We start from the raw sequence: 21,495 nt of genomic DNA on the forward strand, positions 1-21,495 counted from the left end.
GTATTGTGGTTAATGTAATCATGATTCCTTGCAAAAGGTGTCAGTTTTGTTGCCAGAAAAAAGGGGAAAAACCCTATTAGAGCATGTTGTGTTTGCATGTTCACCACACGTAGTGTGTGTGGTTGCAAAAGGTTTCTATGAAAATATATAATGCATTGTCTTTGAAACTGTGGTTAATGCAGACATGAGAGTTTGAACATCCTTACACCCGTTGTGTTGCCACAAAGGGTCAAATCTATTCTTATTTCTTCATACGTTTGATCCTGGAAAAAACAAGATCCCATTTTACAAAGCTCTTGTTCCACAGAGGATCTCATCATAGCTCCGTTTTCGCCAGGGTGGTGTCCGTGGTGCTGTTGGGACTTCGTTTCCCTCCTTGCTGCCGTTCCCTCGTCCACCATCGTCCTCGTCCCCCTATCGGCCCACGTCCCCTTCCTAAGACGAAACTAAGAGGATAAACTATTTTTTTGTATTTTACCAGGTAAAGGCCCCACTGAGCTGTGTAGCTTCTTTTTCAGAAGCGTCCTGGCAACGAATGATAGCTCAACGAAGTGGCTTATGTTCTTGGTTCTCTCGGTGAAGTCACGTAGAAGGGAAATAATAAAATACATATAAAAAAAAAAATTCTCACATCAATCGCCGTTTCCAATAAAAGGAGAAGTAACTTGAATAAAATTACCACCGTTTAAAAAACATTATTAAAACCCTTTTGAAAACCACAAGTGATAGTCCAATGTCAATACACTGCCTGCATGAAGGGCATCCCAGAAGGGTTTTAGTTATCGAGGTTGTTTGACTAAACCTCACCACTCCGTTCAGTGCCGTTCTGTCCAGGTGGGGCCAAGATCCGGTTCAGCTATCACTCGCCACTGATGTCACCCGTGGCCGGGAACTTAACTCAGGTGGCCCGGGTCCATAGCACGGTGCGCTCACCATGCCACCGGTTCGTGGTCGTTTACCGTTTCCCAAATGGAATCGTTTTGGGCGCTGCTCGAGGTCTTCTTGAGATGTCAGGGTGCGGGAGTGAAGAGGGCATTGTGTGGCTGGCGTGAAGCTGTTTTGCGATGATGTTTATTGCCTGGGCAAAGGTGTGGCACGTGTCCCTGTGAATATGGATTTATTTCCGGAAAACATCAAATGCAGACATCAAATTCAATTGAACACTTTTATTGTGCTAAAACGTAATGCTAACCAGTGTTTTGGCAGACAAAAAAATTCCCTTATCACGTCAATAAAATCAACAGGCTCCTGTCTCTATCTAAAACTTTATATTGTCTACAGCAATACAAATTTGAATATGAAAACGTAACATGCCTACAGTGTAAACAAACAAACAAAAAATATCTTCAAACTTATGAGTTCCAACCTCCAAATAGAAAAATCAATCGGGTGGCATAGTGAGCCACTCTCACACACGTCCCTCAGCTCCGGTTAAAACCTGGGTGTCGTGCAAAGCTCTGCAACAAGATTAGTAACCCGCACCTTCCTCGCGATATGGAGTCTTCCTTTATTTGAATACAAATGATGATATAATAAGGTTACAAAATATAGTTGAATTTCAACGACTCATTATGCTAACCTTGGATTGGAGGACACATGAATGCTAGCAAATTATCTAAAAAAATTTTTTACGTCGGTCCACTCCGAATCTTCTTCGTAGCTGTCATAGGGATCTCATGAAATAATACAGTTTAACATTTTTTTTTTCCTTTTAATGGAACAGCAATGAGTTTGTGGAGCATACGAGGGAGGCTCGTGGAGGCATTGATGCCACAAGCACCTTGAATGTGGCCGGGGCCACAGCGAACACGCGCACACACACGGACCACTGCAGGAAAGTGGCCGCAAACAACAACAACATCATCATCTCCACGCCGGTGCGCGCGTGTCCAGCCACCCCCCACCCCCAAAACACCATCAAATTACACGACGATCTCGAAAAAATATAGCACGGCGTTCCTTCTAGTACACTCACACCGAACAGGCTATAGGGAAACATGAGCGTTGTAAGGTGGCGTGAAAACCGACAAGATTATTCGGTGGGTTGATGCTGCGTGCGTGCGAGCCGGCGGGCCAGGCACGTGGGCGACTATCTCAAGGAGCTCGTGGGCCGCGCGGTGGAAATGAAAATGCGCCGAAGCCTTCATCTCTCCACACGCGAGAGTATCGATGAGCCTGCAGACAATCCCGGTAATATCACCGATGGAGTCTCAATGGCGTGGGTTGTTTTAAAAAGCATCGCAGCAGGCAACAGCTAAATATGTTTCCCCCCTCCAGGATTCGTACTTGGTGGGAAGTCATCGTTGGATGTCTCATGGAGAGACTGGTTTCCACAATAATAATATGGAGTTTTCACCGCTGGGTCAGGATCGTTCGTAATTCTGAGTAACGCCCAAGGCTCATTTGAACAAAGGAACACACTTTAATATTGATAATGCTGGTATAACATACGGGCCAACCAGGGAGGAAGTTGACGATGTGAGAATTACAAATATTCTGTGGTCTTCCCACTTACGGGCAAATATGAATCAGTAAGTTGAGCTAACGAACAGGACACTGACTGCGAAACCCTGCCACCACGTCACTATCGAATCACAAAACTTCTTTCGTTGACATTTCAAAAATTACAGCTATCTCCCAATGCAGTGTATTATTATTATTGAACCTTAAATGGAAGGATGTTCGCACAATCTTCCATCCGTCTTGTTTTAAATTCACTCATCGCGCGTGCTTGCATTTGTCTACACACAGCAAATGTACAGCCCTAAACACACAATAATTTCACACAGTGTAAGCTTTTTATGTTTTTTGTTAACAGCTGAGTACCGTGTACAAAAAAAAAGATCCCAAACGTAGTGTGAGCAACCAGCATCATTACAAAATCGGTTGTCGCAGTATACCATATACACATATAAATATAGTTAGCACTTTTTCATTTTCACCCATCGATTCGAAATACTTATTTCAGCACAAGTTACACGTGACTTCATCATTAATATCAAGACGGACGCATTTCCCAGATCGAGAAAAAAAAGAGGCAAAGCTTTTCACGAGAAACACGGATGGGTGAGGAACCCGCAAGCAACGACCACCGCTGCTGCTGCTGCTGCTGATGATGGCTCTCCTCCGGTCTGCGCCGCTTGCATGCGTTGCTTACATAAGGCCAAGCAAAAGGACTGGGTCACGAACCTTCAAAATCATTTGTAGAATAAATCGGTGATAGCAAAGCGCCACTCCCAAATGTAAAAACAAAACAATTTGCGTTGTTTAACGTGGACGTGGCTGAGAGGACGAGCTCCGAAGAGACGGAGCAATTAAATCGACTCGTGTGCAGGCGCGACGTGGACCAGGATTGGGGAGGTCTTCATCCACCAGTGAATTGATCATGACTGCTGTTGCTGATCATGCTTCAATGTAAATCGGGTCTGGCACCTGTTAGCTGGGGTGAGGGGAGGGGGGCGATGATAAGATATGAAACACAAGTGGCTGGCTCAACGGCTGAGAAGACAAAACCGCGAGCCTGCCGGCGGATATAGATCGGTGTAAACATTGATGCTGCCGCACAGCGCTAGCGGCTGTGAGCCTCGGGGTTCGTTCTGCGTTGTGCGGACAAGCGCTGCACCGTGCCGGACACAAGGGCCATGGGATGGCCATGTGCGAGAGAACGCCCTGCCCCTAAGCGGACACTTGCACGGGTTTATTGCCCGTAACACTTACAGTCAGCTTGCATGCACTGTCAAATAAAATTATCGTCTCGCACTCTTTGCAAAAAACTACAGCAGGCTGGAATTGTGCTATTCCTTACAGCTATCTTGGGTTATTCTTTTTGTTTCACCCGTTTAATTTTCACATGGCATGGCTTTTTAAACGACGATAAACCCTAAGGATGCTTCTTCACCAGCGCTCTCGTGACCCTTGACCCTGATGATGTCATCGCAGTGCAACGTGGGTGACCCTTTGACCCTTGACCGCCGACCTCACTCGGGGCCGGCGGTGGCCGTGGCCGCAGCGGTGGTGGCGGTGGCGGCGGCGCTGGGCACCGCGATGGCGGAGGGCAGCTGCACGTGGGACGGAGAGGTTGGTGACGGAGTTCCCGAGATCATTTCGTCAGACGCGGACAAAGAAGATGGGCTGGGGCCTGCGAAGAAAGGGATAACGTGACGCAGTGACATGGACCAGTGATTTGTTCAGGCAAAGCGACTGGGCTGAAGAGAACCAGGCTCCAGCTACAGAGATGGTGGGAGGGGTGGTGATGGGACACGGGAGAGCCTTATTTGAAATTAGTTTTCGATCTCACCGTGCTACGCCGCTGATCAAGAGACATTCGCTCGCCAGGTGTGCCACGTGGAGGAGACTACCGAGCTGTGTAAAAGTCATCCGCAACTTTTCATATCGGCAGTCATCGTGAACTACAGACATCAACCTGTTTCTTTTTTTCATGCCGGACTGATGTTTATATAACAAAAACATATATTTCCCCTCTGGTCAGACCTACTTTGACGAAATCCCCGCCCCCTTCCCCACCTCATCAAATCACTTTGAGGTTGCAAGAGGGTTACAGCGGTCCACAGGGTAAGTTGAGAGATAGAGCCTCTCTCGTCTTAAGCCTGCGCCTGCGAGATTAGCACCTCCACATTGGGCGTGCAACCACATTGGCATCTACAGATTGGGCATTCAACCAGCTGGCACCGATCCGCAAGTGTCTCGGCAGCCCAAGGATTTGGCACACGCACCACTGGAAGGCAATTAATTATTGGCGATGCCTTCCCGTTAACATGCTGAGCTGCGTCTGCAGAAAACGCACCTTGGTGACCCTAATTAACCCCGCCGGGCAAACTCTACACGTGGGGTCAGGGGATGGCAGGGCTCCAGAAAGACGGAACCAAGGGAAAGTACGAAGAAGGAAACTGATGGGACGCGATCATTGTAATGGCAAGGTGTGGGGAAAAAGTCGATACACATCGGGATGGGATGCACGGAAAGCCCCACGTGTCAGACTGAGGATCGGAGTGTGGCGTACAGTTGTGTATGCCGCAGACACGTAGACTCTGAGGACGGAAGAGATAAGAAGACGGGAGAGTCTTGAGCTGTGGCTTGTTGCTTGGAATGGAGAAACACAATTTGGTGGAGAGGATGAGCAATGAGGAAGTTGTAGAGCAGGTACAAGAGGAGACATGAAAATAAAGAACAATGGAAAAAATTCCAACAGATGTGGATTGGGCACATTCTCAAGAGTTGAAAGCTTGGTGAAGGGAGGTCTGGATGGAGCATTTTGGGAAGGAGGCCAAGAAACAGAAAAATAAAGACGCTGCTTGACAACTGGAAGGGGCACCTTGGTGATATGAAGGCTGTTTTAACAGATGATGAGCCAGTAGGGGGCGATGTTGCTAAGTGTTTATAGCCAATTAAATAATTTGCGGTTTAAAGAACATGTATTTTATGCACATTTTGACAACGACGCCACCACACGCGGGCCTTCTCTTTATCAAACGACGCCACTGGATCCTTAACGTCCACGGCGTTCAAATGTTTTTTTGTTGCTAAAAACACCCGCAGTATTAACCAGGGCGGCCACCGGGCCTCGGACCACGCGAACCTCCTACAACAAGCGGCAAACGCGCCCACCGCGCGGTCGTGTCACCGCCCCCCAAATAGAGAGACAGAGACCACGGGGGGGGGGAGAGTGAAGGGGGGGAGGGGTGCACACAGAGCAACTCACAGTCCTTGCTGACGGCAGCCGGAGTGAGAAGTTTCCCATTGCTGGGGCTGGCGTTTGACTGCTGCGTCGCGCTGTCCTGGTTGGAGCCGATGTGCAGCCTCCGCATGTGGCACACGATCACCGTGGCGTTGAACGCTTGCTGCGGAACAACGGTCGCGTGCTGCGTCAGCTGTGCCGCGCCCCAGGCCGACGTCGAGACTGGGCAAAGCTGACGTCTATATTTCGATTTAAAGCTTTCGTGACTGCAGGGATTCATCTTCTTGGTTATTTCGGTAAAGTCACGTAGAATGGAAGTAATAAAATAATAAAATAATTACAATAAAACATGATACAATAATATTTTATTATGTTTTATTTTTATTATTTTATTATTTCCATTCTACGTGACTTTACTGATGTCTATTATTATTATTATTTCATACGGAATGCTCCTGCCCGATAACATCCGATATAATCTAGCAGCATTTGTTTAAGAAGCCAGACTCTGCTGATGAGGTCTCCGCAGGAGGTCAAAAGGGGTCCAGGGTCTTGCTTGCTCAAGCGAATGCTGCTTGTGAATGTTGGAACGGAGGGCCAAAGCGCCAAATGGACTTAGCGATGTTTTTTTGTTGCAACGTGGAGACAGAAGAGAGTTCCGCTCCTATTTCACTTTTTTTTGCCATCGTGCGGTTTAGCTCTCCGATCGGTTTTCGGGTTGTTACCTCGTGTTGTTTGGCACGATGTCCGACGTTTTAATTCGCTCCCTGGAGGGGCTCCCGGGCACGTGGGAGCGAAACGTCAGACGTCGCGCCGAGAAACAGCTCGGTGCAACCCGTAAACACGCGGGAAAGTTGTCGAGCCAACATCGATGATGATGCCAGTTTGTCAATGATCGAGGCCCGTTTGAACCTCCCTGACGTCAATCGGCCTCCACCACAGTGGCCTGGCATTCGCGGGCGAACCTTCATTGGTATCTAGGCCCATATAATCTTTTCGACATTGTGTAAAATGTATATTTTTTGTCCGTTTTATTCCTTTTGTGCAAAGGACGTCATTTCGGATGTCCCGCAGAGGAATGCAACCCTGCACGTTAGAGAACGGCCCACGGAAGTGGATATCACAGAGCTACATGAAATTCCTTCAAGCGAATCTGGCCTGCACAGTAGGGGGGGAGGGGGGCGGGGTTGCAGCACAGCTACTCACTCGCCACTTGCTCTTGGCGAAGTTCTTGCGGATCTGCTCGCTGACCGACTCGTGGATGTTCTTGTCGAGGGCGGTGTCCCCGGCGATCCTGCAAGATGCCGCGCGGCGGTCAGCGGCCGTTTGCTGAGCCGAGCGACAACCAAACCATGCAACTCTGGCCATGAAAAAAAGACTATCTGGATCTACTTCGAGTTGGGGTGGGTGGGTGGGTGGGTGGGGGGTGTGTCAAGCAGTGCTCGAGTTGCTCTTGACAATGACGTGTCATCATGAGCACCATCTACGCGCGTCTCCGCTCGTCCGTCGCGTGCGCGGAAGCAGCAACCCGGGCCGCCTCGTGGAGCCCGCCGCCAAGCTGCCTCGGCACGGCGCCAGCCACGGCTCGGTTGTGCAATGGAAAAATAAGAGGAGGGAGAGAGAGAGAGACGCGAGCTCACCACGGGTGCTGCAGCGCCTGCTTGCACGTGTAGCGCTTGGACGGCTCCTTCTCCATGAGGTGGTGGATGAAGTCCTTGGCTGAAAAAGAGCGGAGCAGCGCAGAGGCGAGCGTCGTCAGCGAGCGTCCATGCTGGGGGGGGGGGGGAGAGCTGGTGGTGGCGAGGCTACCGACTGGAATTATTTAAGGCTGAGGTGGTCTACGGGAGGCCCAGACCCAGGAAGAGATCACAATTACCGCAGATTCCGTGTAACAATCAAACAGAGGTCACACGTGTAACACTCACATGACACGTAGAGCACACGCAATACATGACGACGCATGTAACACATATCACACATGGAACACACAAAGACAAAGATCCCTTTATAGCCTTCACAGTCTGTTGGGGCAAGTGCTGTTAGCGAGCACCTATGAAGGCCGGCACGGCACACGAGGGGTGAGTGGCCAGCACCACGCCCGACCGCCTTTATCTCCCAAGTGGAGATGATTTTACACACCGCACCAGGCACTCGTTTTAGGCTGAGTCGACCTAGGGGAGGCCCAGGACCGGTTCAGATAATCGTCATTGGTGTTGGCCGTGAGACAGAATCGAACTCGGCTCGCCGGGTTCGCAGCGCGGCACGCTGTACCGCTGCACCACCGCTCCTTACACACAACACACACACCACACACAACACACACACAAACCACACACAACACACACAACACACACAACACACGCACCACACACGCTCCATACACAACACACACACCACACACACCACACACACAGCACACCCCACACACACCACACACAACACACACACACCACATACAACACACACACCCCACACAAACCACACACAACACACACACCACACACACAACATACGCGCGCACGCAGCACACACGAAGCGGGCTTGCCACGGCAATAGAACCCGTCGTCGCCGTTATTATTATTTTTATTATTCATCTGGCAGAGCGCAGCGCTCCACAAGCGCACATCTTCCCACGAGCGAGACGCGTCTGGTGGACTCCCGCTTGATCAAATATAAATGAATCCCTTCGCACTCGTGCGTGCGTGTGTGTGTTTATAATACATCTCTCTCTCTCTGTGGCATCCGTGTTTCCTCCCAGTGTGCTACATTTCTCAAATTATCACCTGCGTATTTATTTCGCCCTTACATCGGCGTCACCAATTAATTATCGACGTCGCGCGCTGCTCATGATGAACGCGCGGCGAATCGCGAGCGCACAGCCCGAGCAGCCAGCGATGGAGGCGCATTCTCAAGGGATCGTTTGGAGCGCCCTTCCCCCGCAACCCTTTTAACCTGGTAAAATTAAACGTGAATAAATCATCTGCTCTTCCGCCATCGAACATCAGAACGCGCTCACCGGAGTCGGAGATGTCGTCCCAGTAGGGGGAGTCGAACTCGTACTCGGCTTTCAGGATCTGCTCGAAGAGTTTGGCGTCGTTCTCGTCGTAGAAGGGGGGGTACCCGCACAGCCTGCGGGCTCACACAGCCAGCACCCCCACCACCGTCAGGCGATCCCTTAACCACCTGAGCCTGGGTTGAACACGGAACGCGGTCCCGCTCGGCCACGTGGCTAAGCGGGCGGCTCGCACTTTGTTGAGTTTAGAGTAGATGTGAAGCTTTCGTGACTGCAAGGGTTCATACTCTTAGGTTCTTTCGGTAAAGTCACGTAGGTAAAAAAATAATAATAACTGAAAACAACTAAATTAAATCACGACGTTTCGGAAGCAACACAAGCCTCCGTCATCAGATAAAAAAAACATCAGATGACGGAGGCTTGTGTTGCCTCCGAAACGTCGTGATTTATTATTTTATTTATATTATTATTTCTATTATTAATTTTTATTTTTTACCTACGTGACTTCACCGAAAAAACCTAAGAGTACCTTAATTCTCACTTGAACAGGAAATCACTTTATAGACTCTTTTGTTTTCCATGTAATAACAGCTTTATGGAGATGGTGTTTGGTGCTAAGGTAAGACTATGTGGACTCACAGACAAGACACAGACTCACAGACAAGACACAGACTCACAGACACAGACTCACAGACACAGACTCACAGACACAGACTCACAGACAAGACACAGACTCACAGACACAGACTCACAGACACAGACTCACAGACAACACACAGACTCACAGACACAGACTCACAGACAACACACAGACTCACAGACACAGACTCACAGACACAGACTCACAGACACAGACTCACAGACAAGACACAGACTCACAGACACAGACTCACAGACACAGACTCACAGACAAGACACAGACTCACAGACACAGACTCACAGACACAGACTCACAGACAAGACACAGACTCACAGACACAGACTCACAGACTCACAGACACAGACTCACAGACTCACAGACAACACACAGACTCACAGACTCACAGACACAGACTCACAGACTCACAGACAACACACAGACTCACAGACAACACACAGACTCACAGACTCACAGACAGACTCACAGACATAGACTCACAGACACAGACTCACAGACAACACACATCACCCTCGCGGACGGATTATTCGGAGCGTGTTGACAGCGCCCTGACGAATTGCCGGATCACCATTCGGACTTTGGATTTCATATCGGCCGTATCATTGGCAAAACCCAGCAGATGGGGAGATTTACTCTGAAATAAGAATCGCATTGCAATGCGACGACGGGAGAGCGTCGCCAGGCAATAGCTGTTCCCAGCGCGAGATAAGCGGCTTTGATGTGTACGTGGCAGCTCCCAAAGTCCAGCCGTGTAGGTTCGGCACCAGCTATCGCAGCGCACGTCAAGACACTTTCGCCTGTGATCACAGACTACAAGCAATGCGTGGAAGATACTTAGGAATTGCAAGATAAAAGGGGAAATCGCTTAACAAACGGATTAAGAAAAGCGAACTCCGCAGTATCTGATATCCCGCGGTGTGGAAAGGCGCATTTCACTGTCCGGATCAATTCTGACAAACGGCGTCTCATCTCCAGTGATTTTAGTGTGTTCGCTTCTTGCATCATTCCGTTTGCGGTTTCTTTATTCGCGATGTTGGTTAGGGTTGCTGTCGCTGTTGCGTCTGGTTTCTCAGCAGCTGCCACTGCTGCTTCCTCTGCTGATTCCGAACGAGATGTTTGGCCCCTCGGGGAGTTTCCCCTGGTTCAATAATGCAACTAAATAATTCTCAAAGTAAGTAAATAAGTAAAAACACTTACAAATAATACAAATCCTCCATCCTCACATGCAGCCGTCGAGCACCGGTTGACATTGCTTACATCTGGCCGCGGTGGCGAGATGTTAACTACCTCGCCTGGTATACAGGAGGTCGTGGGTTCGATCCCAACCCTGACACCTGCTGTATATTTGGAGTTTGCGTGTATTTCTCCCCGTGGTCGTGAAGATTTTTATTTGGGTTCTCCGGGTTTTCCCTCCACATTTAGAAACACGCGTTTAGAATATTCGGCTGGTGTAAAGTTGCAGATGATAAGCCACTTCGTTGAGCTATAACTTGTGGCCAAGCCGCTTCTAAAAAAGAGCTACATAGCTCAGTAGGCCTTCCCTGGTAAAAAAAAAATAGTTTTTCTTAGTTTTACATTATGTAGGAATATAATAACAATTCGCCCGCTCTTCGGCACAATGTCCCACGTTCACTTCCACGTGCTGGGGGCTTCTTCAGGAACTGAACATTAAACAACAACAACAAAAAACTCCTCCGTTCGGTTCCCGAAAAAGCTCTTGGGCACGTGGCATCGGAACGACGCCGAACGCCGTGCAGGACGCCACGTGGCACCGGCCCGAAAATACACCGGGAGCCGCACGGCGCCACGGCGAGTATCGCCTGCACGGTCATCACGTGCCACGAGGGAGAGGCAGGCATCAGCTGTGTCCATGGCACCTCGCGATAACTCTCGTGACCGACCATGACCCAGTAGAAAAGAAGAAGAGAAACCAAACTCGGCCCAGTCGCCAATCACACTGTGGCTTTAAAAGGGGGGAAAAGACATGCATTTTAGGTTGCGACGCTTCGGGCAATGGCCCTACTTCATACCACAGGGTCATCGCCCGAATCGTCACCGGCTATATATTAATATTGACTTGATGGCCACGGTCTTATTGACGACTGCCTTGAGCTGATTGTGCTGGTGGGGAGAGGGGCTGCCCGGGGGGGAGGGGGGGAGACACTCACAGCACGTAGGCGATGACACCAATGGACCAGCAGTCGACTTCTTTGCCGTACGGAAGCTGTGCCAGGATCTCCGGGGCTGACGTTCACGAGAGAGAGAAAAAAGACAAATATCCCCCATATAGCCTTCAACCGACTGTCGGGGCAAGTGCTGTTAGTGTAGCGAGCACCTACGCAGGACGGCACAGCACACGAGGGGACCACGTGGCGATGTGTGCACGTTGCACCAGCTACTCATTTGGGGCTGAGTCGACCTAGGGCAGGCCCAGGATCGGGTTCAGATAACCGTCACTGGTGTTGGTGCCCGTCAGTGGAAATGGAACTCGCGTGGCTGGTTTCGTGGTGTGCTGCCACTTCCCCACACAAGAACATTTACATACAAAGACAAAGATCCCCCGTATAGCCCTTACATACTTTGGGGACAAGTGCTGTTAGCGAGCACCGATGAAAGCCGGCACGGCACAAAGACGAAAATCCCCCGTATAGTCTCAACAGACCTTCGGGGACAAGTGTTGTTAGCGAGCACCTACGAAAGACAACGACCCCCCCGCCCCCAGATACATGCCACGTGCAGAGACAAAGCACCCCCCCCCTCTCCCCAATCTCGTTCAGCATCCACAGATCGCGCACTCGACAGCGGCAGTGCTGGCACCGCGCGTGGTTTGTCTGCGCGGCGTACCCACGTAGCCCGGGGTGCCACACGCCGTAGACATCACGTCCCCCGTCATCTGCACCTTGGAGAGCCCGAAGTCGCTGATCATGATCTTGGAGTCCTCGTCCGGACTGTAGTAGAGCAGGTTCTCCGGCTGAGACACGAGGCACGACACGACAGGTCGTCATCATCATCATCGCCGTCGTCGTTGTCATTATCGTCGTCGGCGTGGTCAATATCGTTTGTTATTACTCTTGTCACTACAACCAAGACTGCTAATTTAATTAGTACAGCATTGCTATCATCATCAATGACATCATCATCAGCGGCATTATTCTTATCGTAGTCATCATGACTGCCAATATGATTATTGTTGCTATGATCATTTTCATCATTACTGCCATTATCATTATCACTGCCATCATCATCATCGATGAGATCATCATCGGTGTCATATTCTTATTATAGTAATGACTGCCAAAACGATTATTATTCCTATCGTTCTCATCGTTACTGTCAAGATCATTATCACTGCCATCATCAACATCATCACGAATACCACCGTTACTAAACTTCGCACAATCATTCCAATCATATTTCAATTGCAGCCATCGTTATTCTATCATCATCATCATCATCACGTTCATTATAAATGACTTCCTGGTGACCGAAGCAAACGCTGACGTCACGTGTGGGGCAGCATCCCTTATTCCGTTACAATCATCGTGCGGCAAGCTGCGAGGTCCCGATTGTAGCTAGCGCTTCTCTCAATCCCTGGATCTCTCTCCCTCTCTCTCCCCCTCTCTGTCGCGACAAGAGAGGCATTCGTCGTAATGTTTGACTCGGAGACGACGCTAACGACAGCCGCGCTCAATTACTCGGTGAGCCTGCACCGCGATACCGTGGCCAACGCGGTCCTTATCGGGCGTCACGTCAACTGCACTGCCGCTTCACTGATTTAGCCGAAGATAAGCGCGCGCATAGACAAAGACCCCCCGTGTAGCCCGCACGGACTGTCGGGGCAAGTGCTGTTCGGCGAGCGCTCTTTAAGGCCGGCGCGGCAGACGAGGCGCTCGAGCGGGCCGCCTTCGTCTCTCCGGGGCTGACGTTTGCACGCCGCGCCAGGTACTCGTCTGAGGCTGAGCAGACCTAGAGAAGATCCAGGACGAGTTTAGATGTACAGTCGTCGCCACTGATTGTCGCCGTTGGTCGTGGCTGGGGAATCGCGAATCCAGGTTGGACCGGAGTCGTCGCGTCGGCCACTCGCCACGCGGCCGTCTGGAACGTTCTTCCTTCCGATATTAGGAAGCCGTTGGAGCTTGGCACTTTTAAACCATCATCTAGGTTGAAAACTAATTTCTTAAGAACTGCTGTTTGCACTTGGGTTGTTGTCCTTTCCCCGCACCTCCGATTAGCGCAGTTGGCTACGTACGGTACGAAAGAAGTTCACCATATGTACAATTTAATCAATGGGCGGCTACAGCCAGAATCCAAACGCAGGATCTCAGTGGTGACGGCCCACCCCTCTGACCTTTGAACCGTTCCGGTCGCCTCAGCCCCCCAGCGTGCGGTAAAACTGGCGGTGAACTCGGACGTATGCATGTACGTATGTTGAACTTTCTTCGCACCGTACGTAGCACAATCGTGCTCATCGCAGGTGCGGGGGAAGGACAACAAATGATGGGTCTGTGTGAGTCTATGGGTCTCTGTGTGGTGAGTCTGTGGGTCTCTGTGTGGTGAGTCTGTGGGTCTCTGTGTGGTGAGTCTATGGGTCTCTGTGTGGAGAGTCTGTGGGTCTCTGTGTGGTGAGTCTGTGGGTCTCTGTGTGGTGAGTCTGTGGGTCTCTGTGTGATGAGTCTGTGGGTCTCTGTGTGGTGAGTCTGTGGGTCTCTGTGTGGTGAGTCTGTGGGTCTCTGTGTGGTGAGTCTATGGGTCTCTGTGTGGTGAGTCTGTGGGTCTCTGTGTGGTGAGTCTGTGGGTCTCTGTGTGGTGAGTCTGTGGGTCTCTGTGTGGTGAGTCTGTGGGTCTCTGTGTGGTGAGTCTGTGGGTCTCTGTGTGGTGAGTCTGTGGGTCTCTGTGTGATGAGTCTGTGGGTCTCTGTGTGGTGAGTCTGTGGGTCTCTGTGTGGTGAGTCTGTGGGTCTCTGTGTGGTGAGTCTATGGGTCTCTGTGTGGTGAGTCTGTGGGTCTCTGTGTGGTGAGTCTGTGGGTCTCTGTGTGGTGAGTCTGTGGGTCTCTGTGTGGTGAGTCTGTGGGTCTCTGTGTGGTGAGTCTATGGGTCTCTGTGTGGTGAGTCTGTGGGTCTCTGTGTGGTGAGTCTATGGGTCTCTGTGTGGTGAGTCTATGGGTCTCTGTGTGGTGAGTCTGTGGGTCTCTGTGTGGTGAGTCTGTGGGTCTCTGTGTGGTGAGTCTATGGGTCTCTGTGTGGTGAGTCTATGGGTCTCTGTGTGGTGAGTCTGTGGGTCTCTGTGTGGTGAGTCTGTGGGTCTCTGTGTGGTGAGTCTATGGGTCTCTGTGTGGTGAGTCTATGGGTCTCTGTGTGATGAGTCTATGGGTCTCTGTGTGGTGAGTCTGTGGGTCTCTGTGTGGTGAGTCTGTGGGTCTCTGTGTGGTGAGTCTATGGGTCTCTGTGTGGTGAGTCTATGGGTCTCTGTGTGGTGAGTCTGTGGGTCTCTGTGTGAGTCTATGGGTCTCTGTGTGGTGAGTCTGTGGGTCTCTGTGTGAGTCTATGGGTCTCTGTGTGGTGAGTCTGTGGTTCACTGTGTGAGTCTATGGGTCTCTGTGTGGTGAGTCTATGGGTCTCTGTGTGGTGAGTCTGTGGGTCTCTGTGTGAGTCTATGGGTCTCTGTGTGACAGCGTCGTCTCCGCGTCGCGGCGAGTGGCGAACCTTGAGGTCGCGATGGACGATGCCCATGCGGTGCAGGTAGCCGACGGCGTCCAAGATCTGGCGGATGAGGCGGCTGGCGTCGCGCTCCGTGTAGAAGCCCTTCTCCACGATGCGATCGAAGAGCTCCCCGCCAGACACCCTGCGCCCGGTGGCACGGCGAGCCAAGGGGGTCACTTCGCGTCTCCCTCGTGCCTTGCTTTTGCGTGTTTTTTTATAGATTTTAAAAATATATTTTTTTATTTTGTATAAAAAATATTTGTAGAAATATTTGTAGAAATATTTATATATATATATAAATATGTTTTATACATTTTTTTAAAAATAGTTCTATACACATATTTAATACATATTTCTAAAATAATTTTTTACTAGCCTTCTACCCGTCCAAGGACGGGTGTATTGCAGTAAATCTGAAACTTGCAAGGTATAAGCAGTCCACGACGTGATATTCAATGCATCAATTTGTGAGCAATTTGTAAGGCCGCGGTGACACAGACTTATTTCATTTAAAGGTTATAATCCCTTGTTCATCAGGACGTTCTTTTTACTTCTATGTCTCAATAGACGTGAGGGTTCTGCCTTTGTAGTGAGGGTTGTAAGTTGACGCTGAGGAGGGGGGAGGAGGCGCCTCGCCCCCTCCCCATGTGGAGTGACGTCACCCGCTAATTAATATTAATGAGGGGGGGAGTCCATGTGGAGGACGTCACCTGTTCATGAGTATTAACGAGGGGGGCTGGCCGACGTGGAGTGACGTCACGCGCGGGACACACAGACATTCCTGGCTCATTATAGAAGTAAATGAGAAAATATTTATAAGAAATGTAAAATTATTCATCTTTTTTTGCATATATAAAAATATATGTTTTTATACATATTACATAAATAAAAACGTATATATATATAAAATATATTTTTGTTCTGCATCCTCCCACCTATCGTACATTGCAACATTCTCACGTTCCACGGCAACGTAGTTCCAGGCACATCAACGGTAGCGGGCACACCACGGGGCTCTTCAGAGCGGGTGGGGGGAGGGGAGGAGGGGGGGGGTCTTTTTGACGAAGGCGGGGGGGGGGGCAGTCATTGCCGTTCTGGGCTCAGCTATTTAAGATCGGGCTAAGGCTTAGGAATGTCTCTGAGCTTGTCACTCAGATGCTCCTGTGGCGAATGAACTCAGACATTGATATTCCTGGTTCTTTCGGTAAAGTCAGACGCTGTCTTTCCGACAGACCTGTTCTTCACCTGAGGACGACTGCTTGCGTTGTGGCCGAAACGTCGTGAGAATTGTGTTTGATTATGTTTTATTTTTATTATTTTATTATTTCCCTTCTACGTGACTTTACCGAAAGAACCAAGAAGATGAATCCCTGCAGTCACGAAAGAAGCTTTAAATCGGAATTCAGACATTGGTAGTTACGGGAGGAGGTGTTTGTGACTTTCCCTCCACGTACTCAATGTGGTCTTCCTCGCCGCTATATTGAAAGTCCTTCACAAAATCATTCTGTACTCTTTGGTTCTTTCGATAAAGTCACGTAGGTAGAAATAAAATAAAATAAATCACGACGTTTCGAACGCAACACAAGCAGCGTTCGTCTTCAGGTGACAATCGCGATAGCTGCGATGTCTGCTGCGAGCAGCACGATGTCTGCTCCCTTGACTGTGGATTCCTGCAGTCACGAAAGCTTCAAATCAAGATTAAAAGCATTCTGTTATATATTTTATTGTTTTATTTCAAGTGGTTGGCCACCTCGTGAAGCCACGGGCCGTGTCCAACCCATGCCTGACGTCTTGAAGGGGGGTGGGGGGGGGTTGCACACACAGCACGTGGCTTCACGAATTGCAACGCTTAGTCTGCGAGACCGAGTCCTCAACAAGGGGGCGGAGGGGAATCAATGATTGACATTGATGAAGACAGTGCCAGTGAATTATGATGAAGATGATGATGGGTGTTTGGTAAAACAAAACAACAAGAAGAAGACCACAGAGACGGCAATACGCTATGGGGGGGGGAGTGGGGCTTCCATCTAGCAGTGGATTGAGAATGTCACTGGAGGCCACGGTGGCCGCGAGGTTACCCGTGGCCGTTGTCGAGGTTACCCGTGGCCGTTGTCGAGGTTACCCGTGGCCGTTGTCGAGGTTACCCGTGGCCGTTGTCGAGGTTACCCGTGGCCGTTGTCGAGGTTACCCGTGGCCGTTGTCGAGGTTACCCGTGGCCGTTGTCGAGGTTACCCGTGGCCGTTGTCGAGGTTACCCGTGGCCGTTGTCGAGGTTACCCGTGGCCGTTGTCGAGGTTACCCGTGGCCGTTGTCGAGGTTACCCGTGGCCGTGCTGGTTGTGAGTGGACGCGTCGCCTCGTCAGCGAGGCGGTTGAATTGGGGACTCGGCGTGAACCCGGCGTGCCCCGCGGCCCATTCCGCGAATCCATTAGCGACACTAACGTCATTAGAACGCAATTATTATTATTATTATAATTAACAATATACACCATTAGCCTTCCCATTAAATTTTTTTCGTTAAAACGACGTCCGCGTAACGAATTCATCTCGATATTTTCCCAAGGGCTGCGTCACATCTGTCGAAGAGACAATTCACCTCCCCTCCCCCGACAATTTATATTTTGGGAGTTCGTACGCGTGTCACGGTTTGCGTGTTATTTGTGTTGTTGTTGTTGTTTGTGAGTGTAAGAGGCGCCTCTGCGTGCCTTCGTGCGCCGTCTGTGGCCCCTTTCCAGCGGCTGCACGCCGCTCGATGCACGCACGCTGGAGTGCGGACAGATGTTCTCCGTCGCTGCTTTGTTTACCTCCAAACCTCTCACCTCCCCGTTCACAGTTTTCCACTGCCCCATGCCTCTTCTCTCTCTCTCCTCTGTTGTTCATTTTCATTTCGATCGGCTCACTGCGCCGCGTGGCAGGCCCAGCGGCACTAACACCTCCCGCGCCCTCCCCCCCTACTCAAACACACCGACTCACCACGAACAGAAACAAATTCGACTCTGCTGATGAGTCACCGGACGGTCGAAACCCGTCCACAGGTTCGCTTGCGTTAAACCAGGGCTCGGCCCACCAAAATAACAAGAACATTTTTTTTTATTATTTGGTAAAATAAAAATAATAATCTATATTTGAAGAGGCACAGTGTATGGGAGTACGAGACGGTGACGACAACGTCACGAAGCCAGTCACTCAAAGAGTCGCACGCTCCTGACCCCTGTAAGTTAAACCCCGCGCTACTGGAGTTATGGACTCTCCCAGAAGGCCGTGTGACCGACAGATAAGCGTCTGAACAATATACACATGCGGAGAGACAGATATGAGAAGAGGAGGGGCGGTGGTATTGTCTGCTTCATTGTTGGGGTGAATTAAACTACGACATTGGAGCGTCGGTCAGAAGAAATCTTGCACACTGCGCCGCTGTGAGCCCAGCTACAGCCGTTCGACCCCCAGCCCGTGGGTGGCATCAGCTGCCGAGGGATATCTCTGAGCTGGGTCCGGACACCTCCCCACCTGCCTTCACCAACCGAACCACCGCTGACCAGAGTGGCGAAGTATGGTCGATCAGGCCCCCGTGACCGACACGGCACGGAGTTGACGAGGCGCAGCGCTTGTACAAAGGCGCCGCTGTCGGCTCGTGTGATGAGTGCTTTTGATTGTACTGTACTGCGTTCTGGAAAAGGGTCATCGCCTGAAATGTCAGCCCGCTACCGTTAACATTCATCTGCTATTAAAGGCGGCGTTTAATGATGAATATTTTGAGCGCGTTGTGTGTCTTGTAAATTCGCACCTTCGCGTTATATTTGAAAGCCGACTTAATTTTTCATCGCGGGGTTGTTTTGACTAATTAACTCTTAATGAGAGTTTTAATGCGAGGAGAAAACCAGGACACACACAGCGGATGAAAACTCAAAAGGTCCGCACAGATGGGTTCATGAACCCATTTTCTGTCCCATTTCCTGGCCACCTCAACGCCCAACAGCTGTTATCTCCACGCCCTCGTCACCATTCCATTCTCAACGCAGCCGGCTGCCTGAGCCCCGGTGAGATTTGGCCCATTGCAGGGTGAGCCGGTCATAATGATTATTGATATTAATAATAAAACATTATTCATAGATTAAGTCTCACGGAGTCTCAAGGGTTTTATTTTCAGGAGGGTCTTGCCAAGCTTTGGTATGATCAAGGTTTGTTTAATTGGGGTTAGATCTCGTCAATATAAATGTGTCGTTAACCCACCACCACCCGACACAGCCAATTAGTTACTAGTACAGCACATCGGTGTGCTGGAGAGTAAACCCACAATGTTGACAATTTAAATTCGACGTTCCGCTGGTGATTGCAACAGGCAGCTTCATCAGGCGATTTTCCAGAATTTCGCAGTCGGGGGTCAACCTTGGTCTGCGGTCACGACTTCTTCTCGTGTTCTGCCACCACAGTCACGTGTCCATCCAGTATCGGTCACACGACGATGACGATGATAACGATGACGACACGGCCATCAGTGGGCAGAGCACGGCACACGATGATTGTATGGCTCGGTCTAAAGCCCCGTTGAGGTCCTCCACGATGCACAAGCTCAATGCTGTGTCATCCCAATTGAGTCGTTTGCCGCCAGTTTTTCAGCGTTGGCGATATTTGTTTGGCCCAATAGGCTGACCATTCGTTTAGCGTGTGGGGCGTTGTAGGGGGGGGGGGGGTTGTCGTGTAGCTTGAGCCAAGAAGCCGAAGCTCTCCGCCCGTGAGAGACCCTTAGCGGTGTTGAGACTTCCTTTCGCCCCTTCGCGCACGAGCAAATCCATCGCGTTGCAGCTTTGCCACGGCCGAAGAATGTGCCTGAGAATCTACCTGCGAATGGTCACCCGCCTCACGCCAGCCGGGGAGAGAGAGAGAGAGGGAGGGAGTCGAACCGCGCAGGGAGCCCCCTACAAGACGGGAAGTCTCACCACTGTGCAGGGAGCCCCTACAAGACGGGGAGTCTCACCACTGTGCAGGGAGCCCCCTTCAAGACGGGGAGTCTCACCACTGTGCAGGGAGCCCCTACAAGACGGGGAGTCTCACCACTGTGCAGGGAGCCCCCTACAAGACGGGGAGTCTCACCACTGTGCAGGGAGCCCCTACAAGACGGGGAGTCTCACCACTGTGCAGGGAGCCCCTACAAGACGGGGAGTCTCACCACTGTGCAGGGAGCCCCCTTCAAGACGGGGAGTCTCACCACTGTGCAGGGAGCCCCTACAAGACGGGGAGTCTCACCACTGTGCAGGGAGCCCCTACAAGACGGGGAGTCTCACCACTGTGCAGGGAGCCCCTACAAGACGGGGAGTCTCACCACTGTGCAGGGAGCTCCCTACAAGACGGGGAGTCTCACCACTGTGCAGGGAGCCCCTACAAGACGGGGAGTCTCACCACTGCGCAGGGAGCCCCCTACAAGACGGGGAGTCTCACCACTGTGCAGGGAATTCCCTATAAGACGGGGAGTCTCACCACTGTGCAGGGAGCCCCTACAAGACGGGGAGTCTCACCACTGCGCAGGGAGCCCCTACAAGACGGGGAGTCTCACCACTGTGCAGGGAATTCCCTACAAGACGGGGAGTCTCACCACTGTGCAGGGAGCCCCCTACAAGACGGGGAGTCTCACCACTGTGCAGGGAGCCCCCTTCAAGACGGGGAGTCTCACCACTGTGCAGGGAGCCCCTACAAGACGGGGAGTCTCACCACTGTGCAGGGAGCCCCTTCAAGACGGGGAGTCTCACCACTGTGCAGGGAGCCCCTACAAGACGGAAGGTCTCGGGGCTCGAGGCAGCAGGCGACCGAGAGCGAGTGAAGGGGAGGAGAGGGGTGGGGAGCAGGCTGTGCGCTGTGGTCTTTGTTTGCACCAGGGGGCCCCCAAGTCAACCGCGCGACGCCACTAAAAGTAGTGGAGAGAGTAAAGAAGCGCGGAGAGAGGGGGGGACACAAACAGTAGCGTGGAAGAGAAGAGAAGACAGTAGAGGCAGCAAAGGGGATGAGTGGAGAGAGGATGAGAGGAGAGGCAGGAGAGTGAACCAGGAGGGGACACAACGTAGAGTTGAGGAGTGGAGAGGTCAGTAGATGACAGAAAGCGGAGTACAGGAGAGAGAGAGAGAGTGGAGGGGAGCAGTACATATACTAAAATTGGAACGATACAGAGAAGATTAGCATGGCCCCTGCGCAAGGATGACACGCAAATTCGAGAGAGGAGAGGGACGAGAGAGGAGAGAAAGAGGGTGAAGATGGAAGAGTGAGCGAGAGTGAGCGAGCGAGAGGGGGGGGGGGGACATAAAGGAAAGCATAAAAAAACCGAAATGATGAACGAAACAAAGTGCCGACTACACCGAGCATCTTCCTGTTTTCTCTGATCGTAAAAAAGAGAGAGAGAGGGTGAAGAAGGTAGAGAATAGAGGGAAGAGAGGGAAGAGAG

At 50.9% G+C, this 21,495-nt stretch overlaps 1 protein-coding gene and 1 non-coding gene across 2 annotated transcripts in view; one reads left to right on the forward strand and one right to left on the reverse strand.

The window, feature by feature from the left end:
- Nucleotides 1-1,151: 1,151 nt before the first annotated feature.
- LOC144721347 (calcium/calmodulin-dependent protein kinase type 1D-like) overlaps nt 1,152-21,495 on the reverse strand; it is a 60,106-nt gene continuing 39,762 nt past the window's right edge. Inside the window, exons 4-11 of the mRNA XM_078598906.1 lie at nt 15,070-15,208; nt 12,211-12,337; nt 11,535-11,610; nt 8,712-8,824; nt 7,336-7,414; nt 6,902-6,989; nt 5,720-5,858; nt 1,152-4,138 (exon numbers count right to left, since the gene is read on the reverse strand). Of these exons, the coding sequence (XP_078455032.1) occupies nt 3,978-4,138; nt 5,720-5,858; nt 6,902-6,989; nt 7,336-7,414; nt 8,712-8,824; nt 11,535-11,610; nt 12,211-12,337; nt 15,070-15,208 (922 nt within the window). The 3' untranslated portion in view covers nt 1,152-3,977. The remainder of the gene's footprint in view (nt 4,139-5,719; nt 5,859-6,901; nt 6,990-7,335; nt 7,415-8,711; nt 8,825-11,534; nt 11,611-12,210; nt 12,338-15,069; nt 15,209-21,495) is intronic.
- LOC144721444 (U6 spliceosomal RNA) lies at nt 21,182-21,286 on the forward strand. Its single transcript, XR_013585909.1, has one exon. It is a non-coding gene; the product is annotated as a U6 spliceosomal RNA (small nuclear RNA).

This window comes from Lampetra planeri, chromosome 11, assembly GCF_965212315.1.
Source record: "Lampetra planeri chromosome 11, kcLamPlan1.2.h2, whole genome shotgun sequence".
In the NCBI taxonomy this organism is placed as follows: domain Eukaryota; kingdom Metazoa; phylum Chordata; class Hyperoartia; order Petromyzontiformes; family Petromyzontidae; genus Lampetra; species Lampetra planeri.